This window comes from Sorex araneus, chromosome 3 (assembly GCF_027595985.1).
Source record: "Sorex araneus isolate mSorAra2 chromosome 3, mSorAra2.pri, whole genome shotgun sequence".
NCBI classification, from domain to species: domain Eukaryota; kingdom Metazoa; phylum Chordata; class Mammalia; order Eulipotyphla; family Soricidae; genus Sorex; species Sorex araneus.
Window position 1 is genome coordinate 111,620,693 of NC_073304.1, and position 21,508 is coordinate 111,642,200.

A 21,508-nucleotide genomic window follows, 5' to 3' on the forward strand; every position below is an offset into this window, starting at 1 on the left:
TGAGTTAAGAGCCTAGTAAGAACACAACAGACCCCCATGGGCATGGACATAAAGACCCAGACACCTGACCACAGATAGCGATAGCAGAGTTGCTTCGGGTCGATGTAAGACTTGTTGACCACGCTGTTTCGCTTTTGGACCTCCGCTTGCTTGCTCAAGGCTGTGAGAATGCTTCTGGCAGGGGCACAGGGCTTACAAACCTCTCCCAAAGCCATCCGGTTCCAAGTCTCCTCGGCTTGCAAACCCAGCGCCGAGTCCCCTGTATGAGTGTGTTTTGGTGTGTGAATATAACATTGAAAAATCCGTGCTGGGGTTGGAGTGATAGCACAGCAGGTAGGGTGTCTGCCTCGCAAGCAGCCGACCGGGTTCGATTCCCAGCATTCCATATGGTCCTCTGAGCATGGCCAGGAGTAAGTCCTCAGTGCAGGAGCCAGGAGTAACCACTGTGCATCACCAGGTGTGACCCAAAAAGAAAAAAGAATTTTGAAAAATCTGTCCTGTCTCTGTAGGCTCAGGCTTGTGGCCCCCTAGCCGAGGTTCCACCGAGATCTCTGGCACCTAACACTCAAGGGTGCTCAGAGGCTGCATCCGTGTACTGAGGGGTGGGCGTTGCACACCGGCCGCAGGGGCAAAGCTGCTCTCCGGCCTTCTGAACCACCTCCACTTTAGTTAACTGCTGTTTGTGAAGGGTGGGAAAGGCCTGTATTGACTTTCAGAGTGACTGGTCACGATTTCACATTCAAAACCAGACAGTGGTACGCCCGCAGAGCCTACACTTCATTTTTCTGGATGTTTTCGGACACACCGGCAGCGCAGTGCCGGGGGTGGGGGCAGGCCTCAGCTGTGTGCTCCCCGGGACCAGGACCTGCACCCGAAAACACCCCGTGTCCACGCTCCTTCTCACAGCCAGCAACAAGCCCCTTCCCTGCGTGCCCCTCCTCCGCCGCCGAGCGCGCGAGATCCGCCGCACCCCACCGGCCCGGCCGGCCCGCGCGCGGCGCTGACGTCATCGGCCCGCGCCGGCGCCGTGACGCGGGGCGCGGGGCGGCGTCACGGGGCGCGCGCGCCGGAAGGCGCGGCCGGGGCGGAAGCGGAGGGGCGGCGCGAGGGTGATGGGGGGCGGCGGCGGCGGCCGGCGATGAGCGGCGGGAGCGCGTGAGCAGCCGGCGGGCGAGGCTGGGGGGCCCCGGAGAGCGAGCCGCGGGCCGGAGGGCGGGGGCGCGAGCGCGGCGGGCGGCGGGCGGCGGCGGCGGCGGCGGCGGCGGCGGCGGCGGGCGGCCGGAGAAGATGGCGGACGGCGACAGCGGCAGCGAGCGCGGCGGCGGCGGCGGCGGCAGCGGCGGCGGCTTCGCTCCCGCGGGCCGGGCGGGCGGCGGCGAGCAGGAGACGCAGGAGCTGGCGTCCAAGCGGCTGGACATCCAGAACAAGCGCTTCTACCTGGACGTGAAGCAGAACGCCAAGGGCCGCTTCCTGAAGATCGCCGAGGTGGGCGCGGGCGGTTCCAAGAGCCGCCTCACGCTGTCCATGGCCGTGGCGGCCGAGTTCCGCGACGCGCTGGGCGACTTCATCGAGCACTACGCGCAGCTGGGCCCCAGCAGCCCCGAGCAGCTGGCGGCGGGCGCCGACGAGGGCGGCGGGCCGCGGCGCGCGCTCAAGAGCGAGTTCCTGGTGCGCGAGAACCGCAAGTACTACCTGGACCTGAAGGAGAACCAGCGCGGCCGCTTCCTGCGCATCCGCCAGACGGTGCACCGCGGCGGCGCCGGCGGCTTCGGCGGGCCCGGGCCCGGCCTGCAGAGCGGCCAGACCATCGCGCTGCCCGCTCAGGGCCTCATCGAGTTCCGCGACGCGCTGGCCAAGCTCCTCGACGACTACGGCGGCGACGACGACGAGCTGGCGGCGGGCGCGGGCGCGGGCGGCGGCGCGGGCCTGTACGGGGAGCTCCCCGAGGGCACGTCCATCACGGTGGACGCCAAGCGCTTCTTCTTCGACGTGGGCTGCAACAAGTACGGCGTGTTCCTGCGCGTGAGCGAGGTGAAGCCGTCCTACCGCAACTCCATCACCGTCCCCCTCAAGGCCTGGGGCAAGTTCGGCGGCGCCTTCTGCCGCTACGCCGACGAGATGAAGGAGATCCAGGAGCGGCAGCGGGACAAGCTGTACGAGCGGCGCGGCGGGGACGAGTCCGAGGGCGAGGAGGTGGACGAGGACTGAGCGGCGCCGCGCCCGCCGTCCCGCCGCCCCCGCCGTTCCTCTCGGGGCCCGGCGGAGGCCCGCGAGGCCGAAGGCGAGAACTAAACCGTAGTCCCATCACCCTAAGAGAACAATCTCCAGCGATTAGAGAAACGCGGCGAAGCATCAAGGAACTGACAGCGACCTGCTCGGAGAGGGCGACGGCGTCTGTGATTTCCCAGCCGAGGTTTGTGAACCCGTCGAGAGAACTGGGGGCGGCGGGGGGCTGGGGGCAGAAACCCAGAGTTGCCCGAGGAACACCTGTGGGTGACCCAGACCCGCGGATGGCAGCTGCCTCTGTCCTGCCAGGGCAGCGTGGTGGAAAGAGCTCTCCAGACCTCACTGTTGCCGTGTCTAGTATTTCACCTCCATTGAAATCAGCATTTTGGATCCCGGTCTTTATGAGATTCCTGAACGAGGTGTACTTGCGCTTACCCAGTAACGAGAGTACTGTTTCGTGAAAGGAATGCAACTCGGGGTTTCCGTGACAACGGAAAATCAGAACGCGAGAAGCCATTGGGGAATGCAGAAACACCCAAGCCGTTTGGCTTTAAGATGGTTTTGCATGGAACCTGGACCAAGGCCCCGTCTTTTCTTTGCAGAACTGCCCTTTTGTCTGGGATGCCCGTGGATTCCTATATCAATCCTTGAACTAGAGCTAGTTCCTAAGATTTTATTTTAAAAGCTGGCAGTTTTATTCCCGAAGATAAAAGGAGCAGTTTGAAGTTGGGGTTGCTGAGGTAGCACAAGAGAAAAATCAGGCCTAAAGCACAAGGAAAACTGTTGGAGTGGGTTGGTAGCTGCTCGCTAAGTTCTTCCCCTGATTTCCATATATGGAGGTCATTACCAAGAAATGGTTAGAGATGAGTGAGAACTAGATCCCCATGGCTCCACCTTTCGAGCCAGTGAAGTATGGCTAATTCGGCTGTTTCAGCCACTGGTTGGCTGTATTTTAAACCTTAAAACTTGAAGATAACTACAAAAGGAACAGTGTGGCCACAAGCTTGAGCTTTAATGGATTGTATGTCCTCATGGAGAAGTTGGAAATAACCAAAACTGAAGTCTTCATCTACCTTCAGTTTATTCTGTGGATTTTTTTTTCAAATACTAAAGATCCTCAGGTTTAGAATTCCAGCGTCATATATTCTTTTAAAATAAATTTTTAAGAACTTGATCCATTGTTTTAGTACCTCACAAAGTTGGCAAATGATGGGTGTCTCAAGTAGCTGTATCCTTTGAAAGCTGATATCCACCTGAATGGAGCTGAAGTGAACTATATTCTGGAAACATTTTTTATACCATCTTGAGATTTCAACAAACTGATTTTCCCAGTTTAGCCAGCTGTCTTTCAAGAATAAAAGTTGGGGTTTTTCAAGGATCACCGCTTATATATTTTCAATGGATTTTCAGTAGAAGTCATTTTTACTAATCAAGTTAATCACACCCATCAAAAGGTATTCCTCGAAATGATAGCCCTAGGTAACTTTGAATTGAACCGGAGCAAATGGTCTTTACAAAGTTTTCGGGTATTCTTGTGCGACTCCTCAACCAGGAGGCAAGTAACCCCACCTCCGTAATCTTGGTTTTTTTTTTTTAATTGCATGCCTGCCCTTTATTTGAGCTGCCTTTTAATTTATTGCATACCATTTTTATTATTTTGGTATTATCCAATCTATACAATCTTTTTGTATTTATTGGGAAATAAGTAATATACAAAAAGTTCATTTTGTGCATTGTGGCTGAAGGGGAGGGAAATAATTGTGTATATATAATTAGGCTTTTAAAAAATTAGGCTATGATTCAATTTTGTTGATCTTAGATATTAAAAATAAATGGAAGAGCCACGAATATTGGTGCCCTTTTCAGACTATTTCTCTACTTTCATCTTCCACAGTAGACTTTTTGAACAGGTTTTTTTTAGTCTTTTTTTTTTTTAATTTTTCTCCGTTGCAAAGAATGTTTCCTAAATTGTATGGGAGCAATAGTATTTTTTGATGTTTTAATGACATCCGTATTCTTGTACTGTATTTTGTACTACAAGGCAGCTGTTTTCAATAATGTCCTGCTGTATTTACTTATGTGTTTTGAGTGTTTATTTCTTTGCTGCGGAGAACAAATCCTTAGTTGTAGTAAAAGCTGAGAAGTTAGCATTAAGTTTTGGGGAACTGTTTAAGTTTCAGACTCTGAGGCAGCAATGAAAATTAGGTTACAGCTACTAGTTGATTGCTGTAACTTTTTCATTTTCGAACCATGTACAATTCCTGTATAGACCAACTTGTTTTCTTGCTTCAGTGGTGGTTCTGTTGCTCAACTGCAGTGAGCCAGTTCAATTTTGCAAAGGTGCAGTACCTCTCCTTTTTAAGGGGTGGATTTAATTCTTTCCTTCCTTTCTGTTTGGCTGAATTGCAGTAACTAGCCTTGCCTTTCTAGTCTGTAGAAATGACAGGGTCTTCACAATCCTTTGCCAGTGGCTACTAAGCTATAATTAGCTGAATAGGAAAAATGTGGAAGTGTGTCTGAGGCATATAGAGTATATGCCAAGAACACTACCATATATGGCATCAGCTTTGGTTACCAGAGAAATTGTCTTAGTCATTAGACCATGTAACAGTAATATATCATATGTAAATCTTTAGATGTCAATTTGAGAATTCTCCCAAAACAGGAGCTAAGAATGCATAAGCTATGTGTTGGAAAAAGTAATTTATATTAAAATTTTGACCTGCCTATGTAGGATTAAGTGGTAAATGTCATAGTGGTGGGTTTTTAAGTCTTAACCAATCTTAGAGGTTTGTCTCCTGCCAGGGGTGGTTCATGGCCTCTTCTCACTGCAGGAAGAGTACAGAAGGGTGTGGATTAATTGTTGCATTGTACTGATCCTCATTTCGGTCATCTAGGGACAATAGAAATCTGCAGAGCGCGGGACTCTCTACTTTTTGGTATATGTTTCGTTAAGGCAATATTAACAGACAGCCTTCCCAAGCCTGCGAGTAAGAACTGCTAATTAAATGATCTTTCTTAAATCTAGTCAGAAAACGGCATTGTACAGGCTATGGAAAACAAACGGTTTGTTTTGTTTTTCAACCACTATTACGAACAGTGATCTAGAGCTTGTCTTTTTACTTTGGCAAACATCCCAGTTAATCACGTGTTCAAAATAGTTATATTCCTGAGAAGTAGAGATTGAAATGCCTTTATATATAATTGCTAGAATGTTCGGTTCTCAAACACACAGAAGTCTAATTTTAGGAATATATCAAGAGGAGAAAAAAATTGACAAGATGCTAACATTCCCTTATAGTTTCTATTGTCCCTACCTACCATGCAGTGAGGAGAGTGACAGTTCTCCCTAGCAAAGAACGTTTTTGGTGCATATGCTACACATAACAAAATGCAAAAATCTATATGGCACCAAAAGAGTGAAAACTGAACCAAAAACCCAGACACCCTATGATACTATAGAAGGCATGTAGGTGGTATACATGACTAGCTGTGATGCACACATGGCTAATTGTCAAGTCACTTTCCATAATTATTGCAAAATGATCCAGAGACTTTTGGTCCAAGCAGCCATTAGCCTGCTTCCTTTACCACCTCTTGATCACTTTGCAGTAAATTGCAGGTCATTTAGGAGAATCAAGCTTCATTTTTATCAAAACAAAACAAATTTTCCTGTCTTACCTGAAAATGCAGGGTTGTGGGCAAAAGAGGCTGGTTATAATAATGCCCTCATATTGAGTGGTCTGTAAATGGCTGCACACTTCATGCTCTATAGTTACTGAGGATGCTTTGTTAAATGTGACCTTGACTGACTTTACAGGGGGCTAGACTATGATCTACACAAGGTATTAAAAGGTGACTATTTTGCATCTACCTTGCTCTTCAGGTAGATGAAATTAAGGACAAGCTTGAGTGTGTAAGCCATGCACATAAGTATTCTTCACTGTAAATTTTGTTTTCTTTTTTAACCCAACTATGGTACTTTGTTCAATCAATGCACAACTGATCTCTCAGTAGATATTCATCTGAAAATAGTGTGGCCTTGATCAGTGAGAAGGGAAAGGAGAGAAGTGACTTTCGCTTGTGTAGAAATGACTCGTTTGCTGAGTCTTCATTCTGCAGCACTCTTCATATCTATGCGTTTGGGATCGGTCTCCTTTTTGATTGGGGGAAGTTAATGTTTGTGACCCTGGAGTTACTAGTTCACTTGAGTTGTCTTCTATTTTTAGGAAGGATTGCTCTGATAAGTAACAAAGTTGACTGCTTTGATGTCCAATCTCAGGTTTTAGAGAATATATATAGTGGTGTGAAATCCCACTAACTCTTAAAACAATTTTTATTTAGTACATCCTAAAATTGACATGCATAAGGCCTGTTTAGAGAGCAGAGCCGCCATCCTTTTGCTCCTTTTCCACTTTGTACTTGAGAAAGTGTCGATTGATTTTGCGTTGTATTTTAACCCTAACATTTTAACCCTAACATTCTCAAAGATAAAGCACTTTTTGATCATGAAATACATGGAATCATTGTGTAATGTGGATCATGGTTTCTCAGGCTCCCCTAGGTAAACTGCTTTATGAGTATTGTTCTAACTCTGTAAGAGTAATAGAAATATTTGCTAATGTAAGAAAGTTTGTATTGTTGGTCCAGAATGCATTTTGCTAGCTTCCAATGGATGGGAGAGTAAACAATGCTGCATTCACAATTTAATAGGTTACTTTCCCTTGAGCCTTAAGGTAACTTTATTTTCCTTCTTTTTTTGTCAGCAACAGCACTGAAGTTATACTAAATGAGATTACTAGTTTTTCAGGGTTGGTTTTAGAGTACTGTAAATCAATTAGCTGTCTTCCTTACGATTAATTCCCATTGAAGGAACTGGATAAATGGGTATGTGGGTGGGACTAGGGATTGAGGGGAGATAGTTTGTAGAAAAGAAAAAAGAATAAAAAAAAAAAAACCACATTTCCTTAAGAAAAATAGAGGTAAGAAATCAAAAAATACATCTTAATGCCCTTTTTGGTATTCCAGATAAGAGGTGGAAGTGGCAAAATATAACTTCACTTAACCCTTTTTTCACTTAGAAAAGCAAAGTCATCCATTTTCAATTGTTAGCCTCCAGAAGTTACGAAGTTTTTAATGCTGAATTCTCTTCATAGCTTAACTTCAGTATTTAAAGTCATTGTTCTTAGCCCTCAAAACTTAAAAATCTAGTTTCATTGAAGATGTAACATCCTTATTTAACAACTGCCCAGTTGTCACTATGGGAAATAAAATTTGGAAAATGCAAAAATAAAATTGTCAAGGACTGGAGAGAGAGTACAGTGGTTAGGGTGATTGCCTTGCATGTGACCAACCCAGGTTCATTTCCTGGCACTCCATATGGCCCCTTAAGCCCCACCAGGTGTGCTCTCTGAATGAAGAGCCAGGAGTTAGCTCTGAACACTGCTGGGTGTGGCTCAAAAACCAAATAATAATAGTAAGAATTGTGATAAAGTCTTGCAAACCCTACTAATTTCCATTTGGTAGGTGTACCCTGATCCAAATAGGACCTTTATTAGTGTCTATTTCCTGTTGAAATACGGAATGTAACATCTGTGTAACCAGTTTATTCACAATCTTTTTAACTTCCATTTGAAAATCTTAACACATATCTCATAAATTAGTCATTTCAATCAGGATAGGTGAAGCCAAGTTAAAACAGCAGCAGATGTCTTATTGGACATTTTACTGTGCACTAGAAGAGTGCTTAGAGACTTCACTTTTCCCCCCTACCAGTTTGATTCAAGAATCTGACTATCCTTAACATGAGATTTTGAGTCTTGGAGCAGATTTCATTACCCTTATGTTATATCTAAAATATCCCTTGACATGGACAAGAGACGGCTTGATTATCTTGGATGAATTGTGGGCCCAGACTATCATTGGAGAGAAAGCAATGGACTTATCCACCAAAATTGCAGGAGATATGAGTTTGTCTCACCCTCCCCCCCTTAAATAACTTCAGTGGCTAACTAAACATTGATTTAGGGCCTGGGAGATGGCTCAAGGGCCCTAAATGGCATACTCTGCATGCAGAAACCCAGGGTTTGGTTCCTGGCACTGTATAGTCCCTTAGCATCATCAGATGTGGCCCAAAAAACCAAAAGGGGCCTGAGATACAGTACTGGGATTTAGTTGCTTGCAGTCAACCTTGGTTTGATTTCCCAGGACCATATGGTTCCCCCAGGCGCCACCTTGAGCATAGCCAGATAGAGCTTTAAAAAAACAATAGAAATTAATTTGGATCAGAGCTATAACTACAGGGAGGAGCCTAAGACATTTGAAAGTTGGAATTCTATCACTAAGTACATTTGTGTTGTATAGGAACTTGAGGGTTTTATTTTGAACAGTTTACCATTAGCCCTTTCTCCCAGCCCACTGGTTACCTCTGTACAAAAGCTCTCTGAATTTCTAGAAGAGAGTAGATTGGACAAAAAGTATAGAAGCTGATCAGCACAGGGCATACTTAAAAAGAGTCTATAGTTTTGCACATGATGGTAGCAGGCAAGTATATTGAGTCTTTTTAAATATTTGAATAACAAAATTATCCGTGTATGTAGTTGGACTTTTTCCCCCGTAGTTCTGAAACACTTAAGACTGTTTGGGGTTTTTTTTGGTTTTGTTTTGTTTTTTTTACTTTTGTGCCTTCATGCAGATGATTTTCCAAGATGATTTTTAAAAGTCTTCATTTTCTGAAGTTTTTTTTCCATATAGCGCTTCCATTGTGTAAGGAACCTTCACTGCCAATCTAATCTACCAGGGACTTCTTAGATGAGATTCTTTACTCCAAAGTTGGGATTAATGTCCTACTAGTAGGGAATCTAATGAAGTAATTTGAATGAGTTCAAACCAAAACTTGATAGCAGGAGACGGCTTCCTGATCTAGATGTCCAACTAGAATTTAGGTTGGAAGTTACTTTAAAAGGAATTTTTGGAGATGTCTTCGGTCTGTGTAAATACCCACATGCTTGTGCATTGTAAACTTAAGTGTGTATTTGATGTATGAATTTGTAGAACTGATTCTGCTTCAAGAGAAGCTGCACCTTTAATTTTATAAGGTCCCCTCCACCTGTAACCCTATACATATTTGTAAATAGAACACTAAAATTTGTAGTAATAGGATCAATTTCAGAATATCTGCTGAGAGACCAAAAAGTTCATTTTTTTAAGTACCTTGGTTAAAGAGTAAAGATTATGCCTCTTATTTTTTAAAAGAAGAATGCACTTTAACAAACAGAGCTGCATGGGCAATTCAAACAAATCCGTGAAGTCCAGTACCCATTCACAAACCACACTTCCTGGAAACCGTTCAAAAGCAGATGGGCTCTTAATCTCACTGCCTGGAGGTTGAAGCTCAGATTCTGGTCGATTTCAAGATGAGCAGGGTTGCTTAAAAGAGCAATGTGAATATAGCCAGAAGCTTCAGACAGGTCTGTAAAGTGGCGGGTCCCGTATGTACCACTAACTAGCAAAACTGACAGAAAAACTCATAAGAAAAAAAAATGTTTAAGAATCCTTAATGCTGGTGTGCACTCCTTACAATAGCAGACTTTTGCAAATGGAGTTTTACAGTCTATATTTAAAAAATTGTATGTTTGTAACAAATAAAGTATGCGGAAAAGTGAATGACAATCTTGTGCTGTTGTGTCTGATTTAAGGAATTAAAGGGTAACATGATAGAGAAATACTGCCTGCCATCTGCTTAAATTCATAAATGTGTGAGGAATGGGTAAGTTCTCACTTGGAGTAACTTGGAAGCTATTGCATGTTTCATATAAAGTATAGCCATCTACTGGAACTGCAGTCTTCCCTTATCTAATTATCTTGTAACTTACTGCCCTCCTAAGTAAAGTTACCATTTTTTGTTTGTTGGGGTGGGCGGCCACACCCAGCAGCGTTCAGGGGTTACTCCTATGCTCAGGAATCATTCCAGGAGGGCTCAGGGGACCAAATGGGATGCCAGGAATTAAACCCTAGTTGATCGTATGCAAGGCAAGCACCAACTGTACATCAAAACCGTGTTAATACTATTGTAAACCTGTTATTTAAACTACAATTTTTTTTTTTAAGCAGTGATCCATTTGGGACCAGAGTGATAGTATCGTGGGTAGAGTACTTGCCTTGTACACGACTGACCCAGATTTGAACCCCCACACTCCATTTGTTTCCTGAACACTCCCATTAGTGTTTACAGGCACAGAGCCAGAAGTAAGCCCAGAGCACCACCAGGTGTGTGGCCCAAAAACAAGCAATTATTCATAGATCCCTGCCATGGCTCCCATACTTTTAGATCCTAGGAACCCCTTTTACACTTGAAGTTCACTGAACTCCCCAGGGAGTTTTGTGTGTTGGATTTAAATACTAGAAATAGAGCCACTTGGATGTGATAGGGTGCTCAGGAGCCGGGGCTGGCAACCAAGGTCATTACCCCTGCAAGGCATGTGCTCTGTGTAGTGCTTGATCCATGTTCCCAGCTCAAGAATTAAGAACTTGGTTTTGTTTTTAGGCCACCCCAGTGATGCTCAGGAGTTACTTCTGGTAAACCCATGGGACCATTTGGGATGCTAGGGATCTCAAATACCTAGGTCGGATGCATGCAAGACAAATAAATGCCTTACCTGTTGTTACTATTGCTTTGGCCCCTAGAAACCAGTTTTAGGGCACAGACATTCCATCTGCTCTCAGCAGTGACATTACATCATTCAGTCTCTGGGAAGCTGACTGGAGGAAAAGTGAACAATCTATGAGGACATTTTAGCAGGATTACCTAAGAAGTGACCCTCTAAGGAGCTAACCATCGATGGCATTTTTTTCTCAGATAACTGAGATACACGATTACAAAGTTGTTCATAATTGAGTTACAGTCATACAGTGTTCCAACACCCGTCTCTTTTTGAGATGACCTTTTTTTGGCGCCCCCCTAAATTTTTTTTAGTAGCTTCATGCATGTAAAATAGGTACACAAACCATTTATCAGTAATCATAATTTGTTTGGTTTGGGCCACACCTGGCAGTGCTCAGGACTTATTCCTGGCTCTGCACTGAGAAATTACTCCTGGTTTGCATTGGGGTTTGAACCTGGGTTGGCCATGTGCAAGGCAAGCGCCTTACCCTACTATACTATTTGCCTGGCCCCTAAATTAATTTTTTAATTGAATCACACCCTAAATTTTAAACCTTTTCTAAAGGCTAGGTGAGGGGCCGGAGCAATAGCACAGCGGGTAGGGCGTTCACCTTGCATGTAGCCAACCCCACTTCAATCCCCAGCATCTCATAGGGTCCCAAGAGCCCACCAGGAATGATCCCTGAGCACTGCTGGGTATACCCAAAAAACAATAAACAAAAGCTACATGACCCTGTATGTGTTTGCAACTGACACTTTAAGAAACCAGAACTAAGAAAACCCACCTGCAAGCTTAGGGCCTCAAGTACCATCCCAGGACTAGCACATTTGCCGAGCATGGTCCTGAGGGCTGCGTGTGTCCTGCAGCTTTTCGGTCAGTGATTTTCCCCCACGCGGCAGTCTGGTGTGCGCAAGCACCATGACTAAAAGGAGCTGGAAACAGCCAGCACCATGACTGGCTGTGGGAGCACAACCAGGCAAGTGTGTCACCATTGTCGACAGCGAAGAGAAGGAAAGCTGTGAGAGGACTCCCCCTTTGATCCAACAATCCCACTTTTTCTAGGAATCTCCCCAAAATATAGCAGCACGGTAGCTCCCTGGGACCTTTGGTCACTTTGCTCCCTGGAGTGAATTACCTGCAAGGAATTCTTAAGGCCAGAACATCATACTCGGACTCATTTTTGACCACATGTTTGTTGAATTATTCTAAACGTGCTGTAATCCTGATTTTTCTATAGGGAGGAGGGTTCCCCCATGAGGCACTTGGGACCCAGGGATTCGGTGCTGCTCCAGTCCTGCCCCACCAACGATTGCCTAGACCACTGTGGGAAGTGATATCCCAGGACCACATCCAGTGGCACGCAGGAGGCCATCTGTGCCAGGCACTCACCGGGTCCAGCATGCACCTTAACCACTGCACTCTCCTCCCACCCACAAGCTGAGAATTTTTTGCTTGAAAAAAATAAAAGCCTCTGGAAGCTGATCTCATGCGCTGGAGGGAAAAGTAGCTGGGTTGGAAAAAGAAGCAGGAAGTAAATGATGGTTGGAGGGATCACTCGGGATAGTAGATGTGTGCTGAAAGGTAGACTATGAACCAAACATGATGGCTGTTTGATACCTCTATTGCAAACCATAACACCCAAAAGGACAGAGAGGGAATGTGCCTACCACAGAGGCAGGGGGTGGGAAGGGGTGGGGGTGGGGGGAGGGATACTGGGAACATTGGTGGTGGAAAATGGGCACTGGTGGAGGGATGGGTACTTAAACATTGTTTGACTGAAATGCAATCATAAAAGTTTGTAAGTCTAACTGCATCTCACGGTGATTCATTAAAATAAAAAAAGTAAAAAATTTAAAAAACTATAATTGTTATCAAATTTGGGGGGAAGTAAAAGCCTCCTTTTCTTTCCTTTTTTTGAGAGGGGGCCACAGCTGGTAGTGCTCAGGGTTTACTACACCTGGCTCTGTGCTCAGGGATTACTCCTGGTGGGGCTTAAGAGAACCATGTGTGCTGCCAGGGATCAAACCTGGGTCAACCTACCCACTTTACTATTGCCCCACCCTCCAAAATTCACTTTTTTGTTTTGTTTTTGGGGTTTTGGGGAGGGGGTTCTGTTTTTGGTTTTGGACCACACCTGGCTGTGCTCATGGCTTACTCCTCGCTCTGTGCTCAGGGATTCCTCCTGATGGGGCTCAAGGGACAGTATGGGGTACCCAGAGGTGAACCTGTGTTAGCAATGTGCAAGGCAAGCACTCATCCCACTGTACTATCGCTCCAGCCCCACTTTTTATTTTTGATTTTGTTTTGTTTTGGTTTTGGGTCACACCTGGCTCTGCACTCAGGAATTGCTCCTGGTGGTGCTCAGGGGAACCGTATGGGATGCTGGAAATCGAACCTGGGTCAGCCACATGCAAGGCAAACACCCTACCTGCTGTACTATCGCTCCAGCCCCACACTTTTTATTTTTGAGAGACAAGTTTCTAACCAACTTTCAAATTATTGGGTTGGTTTCTACACTTTCTCAAAACATGCATATGCTAAAGTTAATTCACATTAAATAATTTTTTAAATATTTGTCTAAATTCTACATTTTACCTTGTATCAGTGCTAATTTTATTTTGTTTTGTTTTGGGACCAACCTGGCAGTGCTCAGGGCTTACTCGTGGCTGTGCTCAGGGATCACTGCTGGAAGAGTTTGAGGGACCCTGTGTGGTGCTGGGGATCAGTCCCGGGTCAACTGCATGCAAGGCAAGTATCTATCCGCTTGTACTATCGCTCTGTCCCTCTTTTCAATAATTTTTTTTATTGGATTTCCATCCTCAATCCTCTCGGAGAGCCCAGCAAGCTACTGAAAGTATCTCGCCTGCACGGCAGAGCCTGCAAGCTAGCCGTGGCATATTCGATATGCCAAAAACAGTAACAAGTCTCACAATGGAGACATTACTGGTGCCTGCTCGAGCAAATCGATGAGCAACGGGACGACAGTGATACAGTGCAAATGAAATACTGCTTTTCTTTCCTTTATGTCCTTTGCATATTTTTATTTTAAAGCAATGTCCTTTTTTTATAGACACAGGAAGTCAATGCTATGTTTTTGTAATTTGGGAGTTAATTGATTTCAATAATATTTACTCCTGGGCATTTGTCATATGTATCTGACTTAAGCCTCAGTTTTACCTTGATTTACCTTGGTTCCTTACACTCCGAAAGGTGGGTCCAACCAAGAGACTTGGATGGAGCCAGGGCAAACCATAAGCTACCCAGTCTTCTACATGGAACTGCCTAAGGGCCATAGAAGTATAATAAGTTAAGATCATGGACATGGAAAAAACTGACAAGCCCCCCAAAACATAACTGAATAGGGGCTGGAGTGATGGCTCAGCAGGTAGGGCGTTTGCCTTGCACGCGGCCGACCTGGGTTCGATTCCCAGCATCCCATATGGTCCCCTGAGCTCCGCCAGGGGTAATTCCTGAGTGCAGAGCCAGGAGTGACCCCTGTGCATCGCCAGGTGTGACCCAAAAAGCAAAAAAAAAAAAAAAAAAAAAAAACCTGAATAAGGACCCTGTTGAGGTTTAAAAAAAAACCTAACCTGGGGGCCGGAGTGGTAGTACAGCAGGTAGGGCATTTGCCTTGCACACGACCGACCCGGATTCGATCCCTAGCATCCCATAGCACCCTCCCAAGCACCTGCAGGAGTAATTACTGAGTGCATAGATGGGGGTAACCCCTGAGCATCATTGGGTGTGACCCAAAAAAACAAAAACAAACAAACAAAAAATCCTAACCTGGCCTGAGGACTGTAATCTGGGAAATATAACCAGATGTCCCCAGGAAGAGTCACCCTTTACCATGAATCCAGAGAGATCATTTAAGCTTAATCTAGGGTATATCGAGACTAACAGTGTGCAACCTTCAGTAAACATGTGTGTGGGCATGCAGCCAAGTCCATTAACCATGTGCTGTCTTCGCAAAGACACCAACAAAAAGCGTATAGATAAAAGTCTGTATCTCTTACTGTGTTTATAGAGAATGATTAGAAATGTTATTAAGAAGTAAATTTAATATTATTGCTTAAATGGATTATGAGTAAAGGAAAGGAGAAAGCAATATGCCCCTAGATGGAATGTCACCCCATGGCAGATCTCTTGAAGGAAGCTGCAGTGCTGGAGAATTCCGTCCTTGGGTGGACCCCCTAGAAGAATGTCCCCTGAAGGAGGGGATTTACATCTGTTCATTGTTAATGTTCAACCACATCTATGTGTAATTGCTGCTCCCCAACCCTTCATAATTTTTAATAATCCTGATTGATTTGAATAAGCTGCCACTGGCTACCAGCATGTGAACCCTTTCTTTCGTCCATTGGCCTGGGGGATGGTCATCAGCCCCAAACACAACAGGGAACATCATCACTGCAGGATGGTGACTCAGACACACAGGTTACTCCTAGCTCTGTGCTGTCGGGAACTGTGGGGAGTGCTGGTGATTGAACCCAGTTCAGCTGCATGCAAGGCAAGTTCCCTACCCACTGTACAATTGTTCTGGCCATATAACTTAAAAAATAATAATTTTGTTTTGTTTTTGGGCCACACCCTGCAATGCTCAGGAGTTACTCCTGACTCTGCACTCAGAGATCATGCCTGACATGTGCAGGGGTGCATACGGGATGCCAGCAATCAAACCCAGATCAGCTGTATGCAAGGCAAGCACCCTGCCTAATGTTCTATCTCTCCAACTCCAGTATAAGATTTTTTTCTTTTGCTTTTTGGGTCACATCCGGCGATGCTCAGGGGTTACTCCTGGCTCTGAACTCAGGAATCACTCCTGGCAGTGCTCGGGGGACCATATGGGATGCTGGGAATTGAACCCGGGTCAGCAGCGTGCAAGGCAAACGCCCTACCCATTGTGCTATTACTCCAGCCCCTAAGAAGATTTATTTTTACATAATCACTTTCGCTTCCTTTTTGTTGGTGTCTTTGCGAAGACAGCACATAGTTAACGGACTTGGCTGCATGCCCACACACATGTTCACTGAAGGTTGCACACTGTTAGTCTCGATATGCACACATGCTTGGTAATAGTGCACCAAAGATGACACTTGGTTGTAGCCCCAGAACTGCAAATGGCAATCCCACTGGTATTATACTCAGTGTGGGGGGTGGTGCAGGGATCGGTGCATTACCTCATAACTGTAAGGCAGGAGATCTGCCAACAACCTGTCCCCATGTCCTGCAGGCAAATCTGAAGAACCTCATTATTATTGAGAAACAATAGAAGAGTCAGAGCAATCGCATAGCAGGGAGGGCACTTGCCTTGCACATAGCTGACCTGGGTTCAATTCCCAGCACACAATATGGTCCCCCAAGCCCACCAGGAGTGATTCCTGAGCACAGCCAGGTGTAGCCCAAAATCCAAAAGGAAAAAGAAAAATATTACTGTCTCCAGAGGAGTCCGTCACAGGTGTCATTAACTTAGAAAAGTCGCCACAGGATGCAATTTGGAAGAAAACTGCAGACTGTCTCTGGTTTTGGTTTTTTCTGTGGGGAGGGGGCTTGAGTCACGCCCGGCATGCTCAGGGATTACTCCGGAATTACCCATGGCCGTGCTCAGGGAACCATATGGGATGCTGAGGATCAAACCTGGGTTGGGGGCTGGGGCTGGAGAGATAGCACAGCGGGTAGGGCGTTTGCCTTGCACGCGGCCGACCCGGGTTCAAATCCCAGCATCCCATATGGTCCCCTGAGCACGGCCAGGGGTAATTCCTGAGTGCAGAGCCAGGAGTAACCCCTGTGCATCGCCAGGTGTGACCCAAAAAGCAAAAAAAAAAAAAAAAAAAAAAAACCTGGGTTGGCTGTGTGCAAGGCAAACACCATACCTTCTGTACTATCACTCTGGCCCCCACCGCAGACAGCTTTATGAAAAACAAAAATAATATACCACAGAAGTGTTCTATTTCTTCAGAAAAAATATCTCCTCATGCTATTAAGACAGAAACACAGGTAGTGTTACAGGGAACTAGCTCGAAGGGCTGAAGCTCTAGGCCTCACGAGCTCTATACCCCAACTTCCCTCCATACTGTGGGTGGAATCCTGGGGGGCCACTGCACCGTGATCCAAAGCACTAAACTCTCAGGCTCTACCACAGGCTAAGTGTCCTGGGGAGCTACCGCCAGGTTCCCAAGCATTTCTGGGCAGGCACCTCCAAAAAAACAGAAAAGTCTAAAAAATTAAAATGTTGCTGAGGGGCTGGAGCACAGCGGGTAGGGCGTTTGCCTTGCACGCGCCCAACACGGGTTCGATTCCCAGCATCCCATATGGTCTCCTGAGCACCACCAGGGGTGATTCCTGAGTGCAGAGCCAGGAGTAACCCCCGTGCATTGCCAGGCATGACCCAAAAAGGAAAAAATAATAATAATAATAACAAAATGTTGCTGAATACAAAAAACATTATTCAAATATTTTTTAATTCTTATTTTTTCAATTTGGAGGCCACACTCAGAGTGTTTAGGGCTTATTCCTAGTTCTGCACTCAGGAATTATTCCTGGCAGGACTCAGAGAGCCATATGGGGTGCTGGGGAGCAAACCCAGATCAGTCATGTGTAAGGCAATGACCTCACTTCAATCTCCCTAACTTCTTGTTTATATACCTAAGTCCTCAATCAAATAATTTTTTTAAAAAACAAGAATCTGGAGCATAAGATAATGCTTAGGGTGCTTGCTTTAACCCTGGACCCCCATATGGTCCCCAAGCCCCATGGAGTGATCCCTGAGCTCAGAGATAGGAATAAGCCCTGACACAGCCAGGTGTGGGCCCGAAAACAATTTTTTTAATTTAAGACATTTTTTGACATAACTTTGATTTTTTTTTTTTTTTTGCTTTTTGGGTCACACCCAGCAATGCACAGGGGTCACTCCTGGCTCATGCACTCAGGAATCACCCCTGTCGGTTCTCAGGGGACCATATGGGATGCTGGGATTCGAACGCGAGTTGGCCGAGTGCAAGGCAAACGCCCTACCCACTGTGCTATCGCTCCAGCCCCCATAACTTTGATTTTTATGTGACAATTTTTTTCTTTTTATGTGACAGTTTTATAGTTTATTGTACAATCACTCTAGCCATAGTAAATAGTTTTTTTAAGTTTTTTAAAATTTTTTATTGAAGGGTTGAGGCCATGCCAGTGGTGATCAGGGGCTATTCCTATCTCTGAGCTTCAGAATGGCCCCTCGAGGTGCTCAGGGGACTATTTGCTGTGCTGGGGATTCCAACCAGGTTGGTGAGATGCATGCAAGACAAGCGTCTTCACCTCTGCACTATCTCTACTAACCAATTCTTAAAATTTCTTAATGATTTACTTGTTTTTCTCCCTACCACCCTACATTATATACACCCTGTGTGTGTGTGTGTGTGTATATATATACATATATATACATATATATATATATGGGGCTGGAGCGATAGCACAGCAGGTAGGGCATTTGCCTTACACGTGGCTGACCAGGGTTCGATTCCTCTGCCCCTCTTGGAGAGCCTGGCAAGCTACCAAGAGTATCCCGCCCGCACAGCAGAGCCTGGCAAGCTACCCATGGTGTATCCGATATGCCAACAACAGTAACAAGTCTCACAATGGAGACGTTACTGGTGCCCGCTTGAGCAAATCCATGAGCAACGGGAAGACAGTGATACAGGGGCTGGAGTGATAGCACTGCAGGTAGGGTGTTTAGGATGACCCCCACAGAGCTGGCGAGATAGTACAGTGGGTAAGACATTTGCCTTACAAGCAACCAACCGGGGCTCAATCCCCAGAATCCCATATGGTCTCCTGAGCCCCACCAGGAGTGGTCTCTAAGTGCAGAGCTAGGAGTAAGTCCTCAGAACAACCAGGGGTCACCCCCCAAAGAAGAAAAAAAGGTTTATCTTCAAGCCCATATTTCTCTTGACTACGTATTTCGCTTGCCTGTCTTGCTGCTTCTTTGCCTTTTTTTTCTCTTTGCCTTTTTCTGCTCTGGAGAACCTGTGTTTCTTCTCTCTGGAACATTTACTTCTCCCATTCTCCTCACATCTTTCTAAATAAGTTTCAATAAAAGGTTTATTTCCTCACCAAATAAAACTATGTGATAAAAATGTTTTTAGTACAATCATAAAAATGTACTTTTTTTTCCCAAACCATTGCTTCTTCAACAAACTGACTATAGGAGAAATTATTCTATTACATTATCATCCAGTTTTGAACGAAAAGACTTTGTGTGTGTGACAGAAAAATTCTCTAAACAATGGATGGGAAAATTAATTTTACGTAAATTAAAAGACTGAGAGTGATGGGGCTGGAAAAATAGCACAGTGAGGAGGGAGTTTGTCTTGCACATGGCCACTCTGAGTTTGATCCCCATTATCCCATATGGCCTTGAGCACTGCCAGGAGTAATTTCTGAGCATGAAGCCAGAAGTAACCCCTGTGCATCATCAGATGTGTCCTCCCAGAATGAAAATAAAATTAAAAACTGAGGGTGTAATCTAAAAGAGGAAATGGCCCAGAATCACACTCCTTGATTTGAACAACAGTAAGGAGAAACAATGTGGCGGAGAGATCTTCATATTAGGAGCCATATCATTAAAACACATTTATTTGGGGCCAGAGCGATACTACAGCTTGTAGATCATTTGTTTACCTTGTTTGCCTTGTACTTGACCAACCCAGGTTCAATCCCCGGTCTCCCTGTGGTTTCCCGAGCACCGCCAAGAGTGATCCCAGAGTACAGAGCCAGTAGTCACCCCTGAGCGTCACCAGGTGTGCCCCCTACCCCGGCAAAAAAAAAAAAAAAAAACTTGTTAACGTCTAAAGTGTAAAGAAAGAACTTTAAGGTTCCCAGGCTTCCCAGTTAACTGACCTTAAAGAAAGAGCCGGGAAGCCTAGGGAAGGCTGCCCTGGAGGAGCAGCTCAGGTCTCTGAGGAGACAGCTGGCTCATGCTGGTAAAGACAGTGAAAGCAGTGAGGCTGATCTCATGCGCTGAGAAATCTGCTAATGCTACCAGTGGAACTGCTGTTCCCCAAAGGAGACGCATTGTTGGGTGATGTTCAGAGAAGCAGAGAAGGCAAAATCTTCCGTCTTCGGTTTCCCTTTAGCGCCCCCTTCTGGCAAAGGTTAGCAAGGAAGCAAAAACAAAAATGGAAGCAAGGTAGCAAAGAAGACAAAGCAGAAATGTTCACTGTAAAGTTTAGCGTAAGTAGTGCAGATTGTATCCATATGACCATCCTTGAAACCAGGCAGGTTTTAGCCGCTGGGATCTGGCCTAAACACTCCAGGTGATGTAGGCAGGTAGACAGGGAAGGCCCCCTCCCAAGGCAATGGCAAAAGCCAGCCCTGCAGAAAACAGGAAAAAAAAACAGGAACTAAGGCCTGTTAAGACCTGACTCCAGCAACAGACCCAAAGAAGCTCCTGCAGGAACAGAAGGCCAGGAAAGGAATTTTTTTTTTTTATTGAATCACCGTGAGATAGTTACAAGCTTTCATGTTTGGGTTACAATCACACAATGGTCAAACACCCATCCCTTCACCGGTGCACATTCCCCACCACCAATATCCCCGGTATATCTCCCCTTTCCCACCCCAGGAAAGGAATTTCAAAGAAGACCATCACCATTCCCAACCCCCCTGGTAACCTCTTTAGCAATGGACTCTGGCCTAGGTAGAAGCCCCACGTGGAGGCAGGTTGGAGAAACCCTATAAAGGCCACCTTGAACAAAGGAAGGGCGCACATATGCTGCCGTGTGCTACTTGGACTTTCATGCTTTCCTGCCCAATGCTGAGATGTGTCTAGAAGCTCTCTCCACCCTTGGAGAAGCCCGAGTCTCTTCTCTTGAGCACATTATTCTCTCTCTCTCTCTCTCTCTCTCTCTCTCTCTCTCTCTCTCTCTCTCTCTCTCTCTCTCCACCTTCAAAAACCCTCCAAATAAAATCTGTTCACTTCGCTGCTTGTCTGCTCCTGAAATTCCTTTCTGCAAGGCGAGACAAGAACCCAGTAACCCTGGGTCCCAGGTGGTGGAGACGGATGGGGAAAGTGACTGTCTTTCTCCTCCCCGCTTCACATAAGTCACCCGTGGGGCCCATCAGCATCACAGGGATGTGAAAAACATACAAAAGGTAGAAAATTAGTACAGGTTAAGGCACTGGCAGCAGAGACCATATCAACTGCCTGTACTTCGCAGGGGCTCCAGGCCACGACCAGTACTGACCAGGCAGAGAGCAGGAGTAGCCCTTGAGCACCTTCAGGCCAGATGTGGCCCAAAACAAACCGCCCCCAGACATATATTTAAAAAGAAGAATTGGGGAAGGGGGCTGGAGCAATAGTACAGCGGGTAGGGTGTTTTCCTTACATGCAGTGGACCCGGGTTTGATTCCCAGCATCCCATATAGTCCCCTGAGCACCGCCAGGACTAATTCCTAAGTGCAAAGCCAGGAATAACCCCTGTACATCGCTGAGTGGACACACAAAATGGGTACCGAAAGGTAATATACTGCTTTGCCTTGCACTCAGCCGGCCCGGGTTTGACCTGTGGCTCCACATATGGTTTTCCCAGCACCACCAGGAGTGATCCCTGAGTGCAGAGCTAGGATTCAGCCCT

General features: G+C 45.8%; 1 protein-coding gene across 1 annotated transcript; it reads left to right on the plus strand.

Moving 5' to 3' along the window:
* The first annotated feature begins 1,240 nt into the window (after positions 1-1,240).
* PURB (purine rich element binding protein B) lies at positions 1,241-9,897 on the plus strand. The gene has a single exon (XM_055133061.1). The coding sequence runs from the start codon at positions 1,288-1,290 to the stop codon at positions 2,206-2,208; it is 921 nt and encodes a 306-aa protein (XP_054989036.1). The 5' UTR covers positions 1,241-1,287; the 3' UTR covers positions 2,209-9,897.
* Positions 9,898-21,508: the final 11,611 nt, after the last annotated feature.

Bases quoted from the DNA above. Each gene is read 5' to 3' on its own strand.
- PURB (XM_055133061.1), top strand. From the start codon at position 1,288: ATGGCGGACGGCGACAGCGGCAGCGAGCGCGGCGGCGGCGGCGGCGGC.